General features: G+C 51.6%; 2 protein-coding genes across 2 annotated transcripts in view; both read left to right on the top strand.

Annotated features, from left to right (window-relative positions):
- LOC105892863 (integrin alpha-9) overlaps positions 1–7,500 on the top strand; it is a 197,096-nt gene that overhangs the window by 59,204 nt on the left and 130,392 nt on the right. The window lies entirely within an intron of this gene.
- LOC116223344 (integrin alpha-9-like) overlaps positions 1,756–7,500 on the top strand; it is a 23,754-nt gene continuing 18,009 nt past the window's right edge. The window contains exons 1-2 of the mRNA XM_031579634.2: positions 1,756–1,905; positions 3,428–3,575. Coding sequence (XP_031435494.1) covers positions 3,438–3,575 — 138 coding nt within the window. The 5' untranslated portion in view covers positions 1,756–1,905; positions 3,428–3,437. The remainder of the gene's footprint in view (positions 1,906–3,427; positions 3,576–7,500) is intronic.

The following is a 7,500-nucleotide window of genomic DNA, read 5'->3' as shown; positions in this document are numbered from 1 at the left end:
AGAAGGAAGTGAGGGACGTCTTCGCCCCCATCCGCGTTCGAGGTGGCCTTACAGTCTGGGGGAAGCACGTGCTGGAGGTCGGGCAGGACCGCGAGCTCCCTGCGCTGGACCCCCGTGCTCCGCTGGAAGAAGGGCGACAAGATCGCACAGGAAACGAGGTAAGAGGGGCCCCACGGGTCATCCCATCTCCATCTCTCTCTCTCTCTCTCATCTCCATCTCCATCTCCATCTCCATTTCCCTCTCTCTCTCTCTCTCCATCTCCATCTCTTCTCCTCTCTCTCCATCTCCATCTCTCTCTCTCTCTCTCTCCCTCTCTCTCTCTCTCTCTCCATCTCCATCTCTCCATCTCCATCTCTCTCTCTCTCTCTCCATCTCCATCTCAATCTCCCTCTCTCCTCTCTCCAATCTCTCTCTCTCTCTCTCTCTCCTCTCTCTCCATCCATCTCCATCCCAATCTCCATCTCCTCTCTCTCTCTCATCTCCATCTCTCCTCTCTCTCCATCTCCATCTCTCTCTCTCTCTCTCCCCCTCTCTCTCTCTCTCCATCTCCATCTCCATCTCTCTCTCTCTCTCCATCTCCATCTCTCTCTCTCTCTCTTCCCTCTCTCTCTCTCTCCTCTCTCTCTCTCCATCTCCATCTCCATCTCTCTCTCTCTCTCTCTCCATCTCCATCTCCATCTCCATCCCCGCCATGTCCCCTTTCCCAGTTAGGATGATGATAATGTTGCAGTGTTTCCCAATGTCCCCTTTCCCAGTTAGGATGATGATAGTGGTGTGTGTGTGTGTGTGTGTGTGTGTGTGTGTGTGTGTGTGTGTGTGTGTGTGTGTGTGTGTGTGTGTGTGTGTGTGTGTGACGTGATAATGTTTTTGGGAAACCCTGTTTGGTGTGGCTGGGTGGTGGCCAGACCTTTCTGTTTTGAGTGACATAAGCTCATCTGATTGGTTCCCCTAGCCGCCACTCTCAGAGGCGCTGCACGGTCACTGTCGCTCACGTTATATCAGACACTTCCCCCCAATCCATTCTCATGTTTCCTGCTTCTGAGGAGAATTCCGTGACACCAGACGTCCGCGGTTAAGAAGAAGTGCCTGCTGTACCCAAATCGCTTACAGACGAGGTGTCACTGAGATCATGGAGGTGTGGCAGTGCGGAGTGCCGGGCTCTGGGTGTAACAGGGTGTTTCTGCTCTCTGCGGTGTGGAACTCAAGACGAGTCGATGATGCATTTATTTGTACAGTGCCTGCCCACCCCTGCAAGGGTTCTGAGTGTGTGCACCTTTCCGCGGGGTGGTTAGGAGTTCTCTTCACCCCTCACCACATTTCAAGGAGCCATTAGTGGAGGAATGTAAAAGTCATTCCTGGCGGGCGGCGAGCACCTCCTGCAATCATTTATTCCAGAATCGCTCAATCACGCCCCCCCCCCCCCCCCCAGGGCTGAACGGGCCAAGACGTTTGGAGCCTTGAGAGGAGAAGGAACTGATATCTGAGTCCCTTGAAGATCCTCGTCAGTGTAGCGGAACGCCCACATCAGAGTGCGGTTGGTGGTGTTCCAGCACCGCAGAGTTAAGAAGTTAAACAGCCGAAACTGCCCTGCTCTTATCGTCGGGCCAGGGCAGAGGGTCCAGTGCCCCGACGATAAGGGCAGGGCAGAGGGTCCAGTGCCCGACGATAAGGGCAGGGCAGAGGATCCAGTGCCCGACGATAAGGGCAGGGCAGAGGGTCCAGTCTATTGTCTCAGGTCCCACCCCACCCTGCCGTGTTGTCTCACTTCCCCCCAGTCTCGGGGGACTCTCATGAAGCGCTGTGTAAACATCCTGTTCTCTCCTCCAGACGTGGTTTGAGAAGAACTGTCTGTCGGAGGACTGCGCCGCCGACCTCAGGCTCCATGGGAAACTGCTGCTGTCTGGGTAAGCAGTCTCCTGTCTGTTCCTGTTCCTCCTCCTCCTCCTCCTCTCCTCCTCTCCTCCCTCTCCTTCCTCCTCCTCCCTCCTCCCCTTCTCCTTCTCCTTCTCCTCCTCCTCCTCTTCTCCTCTCCTCTCTCCCTTCCTCTCCTCTCCTCCTCCTCCTCCTCCTCCTCCTCCTCCTCCTCCTCCTTCTCCTGTCTGTTCCTCCTCCTCCTCCTTCTCCTTCTCCTCCTCCTTCTCCTCCTCCTCCTCTCCTCTCCTCCTCTCCTCTCATCCCCTTTCCTCTCCTTCTCCTCCTCCTCCTCCTCCTTCTCCTCCTCCTCCTCCTCCTCCTCCTCCTCCTCCACCACAGCAGTCTCCTGTCTGTTCCTGTTCCTCCTCCTCCTCCTCCTCCTCCTCCTCTTCCTCCTTCTCCCCTCCTCCTCCTTCTCCTTCTCCTCCTCCTTCTCCTCCTCCTCCTCTCCTCTCATCCCCTTTCCTCTCCTTCTCCTCCTCCTCCTCCTCCTCCTCCTCCTCCTCCTCCTTCTCCTGTCTGGTTCCTCCTCCTCCTCCTTCTCCTCCTCCTTCTCTCCTCCTCCTCTCCTCTCCTCCTCTCCTCTCATCCCCTTTCCTCTCCTTCTCCTCCTCCCTCCTCCTTCCTCCTCCTCCTCCTCCCTCCTCCTCCCTCCACCACAGCAGTCTCCTGTCTGTTCCTGTTCCTCCTCCTCCTCCTCCTCCTCCTCCTCTTCCTCCTTCTCCTCCTCCTCCTCCTTCTCCTTCTCCTCCTCCTTCTCCTCCTCCTCCTCTCCTCTCATCCCCTTTCCTCTCCTTCTCCTCCTCCTCCTCCTTCTCCTCCTCCTCCTCCTCCTCCTCCTTCTCCTTCTCCTCCTCCTCCTCCTCCTCCTCCTTCTCCTTCTCCTCCTCCTCCTCCTCCTCCTCCTCCTCCTCCTCCTCCACCACAGCCGCTCCTGTGCCTTGGCAGACGCTCGCTGTAGCTCGCTGACGTCATGTGGCGCTGTTCGGGGCGGGGCGGGGGGGGCGCGGGGGCGGGGCGGGGGGGGCGCGGGGGCCATGACACATGTTTGGCTCCCGCCGCCTCCTCGGAGGTGCTCCATTATCCCGCTTTGATTTGTTTTAAAGAGGTCTCCTTCCTGTGTCGTTATAACTCATAACAGCACTCGGGCTCTGTCCCTGTGCTCACCACTGTCTTGACATCACATCAGGCCAACTTCAGATGAATAAAAACCTGACAAAGGTCTTAATTATTATTATTATTATTATTATATTATTATTATTATAAGGGTCCAGAGTGGTATTTTATGGTTTGTTACAGTAAAGTGTGTATGTGGTGGCTTGTAGCATGTGAAGAATTATGAACGTATAGCAGTTTAGTGTAGCTGTAGCTGTAACTTGAGAGCGGAGGACACACAACACAAATATACTGCTGCAAGTCAAGCACAAAGGATGGAAGTGTTACTTGCCATAAGGGCTTTCTTCCTGACACAGGAAGAGTTGCCCAAACAAACTGTCACACTGTTCCCCACAGGGCTCACGTCATGCCTCATCTGGCTCTGGGAGGAGTGCGAAACGTCTCTCTCAATCTGACCATCTCCAACGCCGGCGACGACGCCTACGACACCAACATCTTCCTCAACTTCTCCACGGAAGTCCATTACATCAACTTCTGGCAGCGGGTACGTGTTGATCTCCGTCGATCGATTTAAAGAACGTTTTTTTTATTTGATTTGTACAGGAAAATATTGTTGTGTGTCATCAAATGTATGATGTAATTTTGCCCGTGCTTTCATGGAAAACATTCTGTAGTGCAAAGACAAGCTGCCACACCAGACTAGAGATTCAGAGGGGGTGAAATGAATTGGGCCTTGAAATGAATTGCACTTGTGAACATCTGAGAGTGCATGCAGGGACTCTCGATCCACCCCATCCTGCCCAGCACCTGTTGAAAGAGCTTTAACCGCATATATATATAAATACTGTCACACTATAACATCAAAGGCTCCGTGAGACATATAGTAGGCGGGAGGTAGCCGTGGGCACTGAGGGGGCTCGGGGGGGATGGGGGGGGCCGGGGGGGATGTGGGGGATGGGGGGGATGGGGGGGAACCAGAGCATTAGCAACAGCTGGGCCGTCTCTCCGCAGCCTGTCACCCACACACACACACACACACACCCTCCGCTAGCAGCCCCTGTGGTCACGTGTGTGTGGCACTGATTTAGGTCAGTCCCTCCGTCACCACATCACACCGCTCCACACCGCTCCACACGCGGTCTCTCCAAGACAGTAGTCGTGAATAAAAGCAGATCGTCCCCCGTTTCCCATCCATTCGTTTAAGGCCTTCACAGACCTCTGCCATATTTCTTTTTCTTTTTTTTTTTTGTGTTGGTGGCCTTGCCATTCTACATGTGTGCCTGATGGTTTTTTAATGGGATGAATGGATTTCCCGGGAATGTTAGTGCTCTGTCTGTCTGCTTGCCCCGGCCGAGTCTTAAAGAGCCAAGCAGATATTGTCGCACGTATCTGAGCGAGACTTATTGTTTTTTTTTTTTTCATTCTTTCTCTTTTTTCTTTCTTCTTTTTTTTTTCTTTAGGGGATTAGTTCTCCAGAAGGCCGGTTAGGAAAGAGACTTCCCTCTATAAGAGAAAGATAAATAAAGCTGTAGACTCTCTCTCTCTCTCCCTGCGATTCAGATCGACACACTTGGGCCAGAGAGAGAGAGAAAGAGAGAGACAGAGAGAGAGTCAGAGAAACAGAGAGAGAGAAAGAGAGAGAGAGAGAAAGAGAGAGAGAGAGAGAGAGTCAGAGAAACAGAGAGAGAAAGAGAGAGAGACAGAGAGAGAGAGATTCAGAGAGAGAGAGCGAGACAGACAGACAGACAGACAGACAGACAGACAGGGTGTTGATGTCTGCCACAGACAGCTCCCCATATGAGTCGTTTATTTTGACTTCTCTCTCTCCTGTCATCCATACGGCACAAGTCAAGGTCTTCTCTTCACACGTTTCACACAAATAGTCATTTAGGGGTCCCTCTGCTCTAGAACCTGTTAGGGGTCCCACTGGTCTAGAACCTGTTAGGGGTCCCTCTGCTCTAGAACCTGTCATGGGTCCCTCTGCTCTAGAACCTGTCATGGGGCCCTGTGGGTCTATAACCTTAAGAGAATGTTTACCACTGAAATTCCTTTCCACGTTAAACCTGATAGCTATTTTGACACCGATATTTGCAAAAATAAAATGTGACGGACATGTTTTTAATCTTATAAAGGGGCTCATCCTCTCGGCGGACACGTGGGATTGGCTTACCTCTAAAACAGCTCTCCACCCGAGCGGTGTGTTGGGAAGTCTCTAGAAGGGGAATGCTATTGAGAGGAGACACACAAGGGCGGGTTGGTGTGTGTGTGTGTGTGGGGGGGGGGGGGGATGCTTTGCCCCTACTGTATGCGGAGCGAAGCCCTCCCAATTATCCCTTCACCGAGAGACGTCGGGGGGGTGTTGATTTGACCTTGCCGCGGGCGGCGAAGGTCAGCGCCGAACTCCTCCCGCGCGTGTGTATTGTTCCTGCACAGTGTGTGTGCGAACTCCTGCTTCCCCTCCTGCCTGATACTGGGGCCAGTGTTCAGTGCCGTCTCCCTGTTTGTCTTGCAACCCAAGCCCTCCTCGCCGAGGGCCCGCGGAGCCACACTGGTTTCAGGAGCTGAAAAGGTCGCACCCTGCGGCAGGCCAGCCGGCCTGAGGACACCACTCTCACTCTCAGCCAGACATTCAGCTCAGTCAGGCACAGGAGGAGGCTTAATTAGCTCAGCGAGATGTTTTCCTTCAATTCGATTTCTGGGGAAGGGGAATGATAGGGGGCGGGGGCGGGGGCGGGGGTGGGGGTGGGGGTGGGGCGGGGGCGACTGTGGGGTGCACCAGGTTTTGTGTTGTTGAATGTTTTCTCATTCCCTCGCTACTAAAGGGAGTTGTCAAAGGAGAAGGACTGAAAGACATTTGTGCGTATACGCGCGCGTGTGTTTGTGTGCGTGTGTGTGTGTGTGTGTGTGTGTGTGTGTGTGTGCGGGTGGGTGTGTGTGTGTGTGTGTGTGTGTGTGTGTGTGTGTGTGTGTGTGTGTGTGTGTGTGTGTGTGTGTGTGTGTGTGTACAATAAGACAATGTGTTAGTGTGTGTGCGCACGTGTCCGTGTCCGCTGCTGTAGTGAGCCACAGGCCTGAGTGTGTGTATAGAGTGTGCAGGCCCAGTGTGTTGTATATTTGAACAACTTTATGAAAATACATTCCAGAAATAGCCCATAACCATGGAACTTTGTACATTCTCCCATTTGTCATGTGAAGATTTGTCGTGATGTGTGTTTATGTGTGTGTGTGTTTGTGTGTGTGTGTGTGTGTGTGTGTCGTGATGTGTGTTTATGTGTGTGTGTGTGTGTGTGTGTGTGTGTGTGTGTGTGTGTCGTGATGTGTGTTTATGTGTGTGTGTGTGTGTGTGTGTGTGTGTGTGTGTTTATGTGTGTGTGTGTGTGTCGTGATGTGTGTTTATTTAGGAATTCCTCAGTCACTGCCGCTCTCAGCTTCCTTCATTTAGGAGTTCAGTTTCACATGAATCTGTGGTCTTGCCTGCGAGGGTCGTGATGTAAATCACTCTCTACAGGAGACCAAAACACACACACACACACACACACACACACACACACACACACACACACAGCCTCACAGTAAAAAGATGAGTAGAAAGATGTGGAGGATTGAATAACAAGGGAAGAGATAATTTGTGAAAGATAGAGAGACAAACAGAGAGAGAAAAACCTTTAAAGTGCTTTATTTAGAAAACCATTGAAAGAAAGAAAGAATGAGAGACTGAGAGACCAACAGACTGGGAGAGAGTGTGAGGAAGAGAAAGAGGAAGAAAGAGAGAAAGAGGAAGAAAGAGAGAGTGAGTAGGAGAAAGAGGAAGAAAGAGAGAGAGAGAGAGAGAGATTAGACTCTTGTGTGTCGTCATGTTGTCATCCCTCCTTAAGCACTCTGAAGTGAAGTTCACTTGCGGAGCCCAAACAAGCAGTGGCTGATTTACAGGCCTGTCATGGCGGAGAATCCCAGCGTGGATTTACCAGTCATGAAATAAGACCAGGGAGGGGAGACAGGACAGCAGAAGGAAGAAGAAGGAGGAGGTAGAGAAGTAAAGAGGGAGAATGAGAGAGAGAAGTAAAGAGGGAGAATGAGTTAGAGAAGTAAAGAAAGAGAAGGAGGTAGAGAAGTAAAGAAAGAGAAGGAGGTAGAGAAGTAAAGAAAGAGAAGGAGGTAGAGAAGTAAAGAGGAAGAATGTGAGAGAGAAGTAAAGAGGGAGAATGAGTTAGAGAAGTAAAGAAAGAGAAGGAGGTAGAGAAGTAAAGAGGAAGAATGTGAGAGAGAAGTAAAGAGGGAGAATGAGTTAGAGAAGTAAAGAAAGAGAAGGAGGTAGAGAAGTAAAGAAAGAGAAGGAGGTAGAGAAGTAAAGAAAGAGAAGGAGGTAGAGAAGTAAAGAAAGAGAATGTGAGAGAGAAGTAAAGAAAGAGAGAGAGAAGTAAAGAACTCTCACTCTCTCTCCGCCTTTCTCTTTCTACCTCTCCTCTCTC

Source organism: Clupea harengus, chromosome 13, assembly GCF_900700415.2.
Source record: "Clupea harengus chromosome 13, Ch_v2.0.2, whole genome shotgun sequence".
Lineage (NCBI taxonomy): Eukaryota > Metazoa > Chordata > Actinopteri > Clupeiformes > Clupeidae > Clupea > Clupea harengus.
This window is presented reverse-complemented; position numbering and strand designations above follow the sequence as displayed.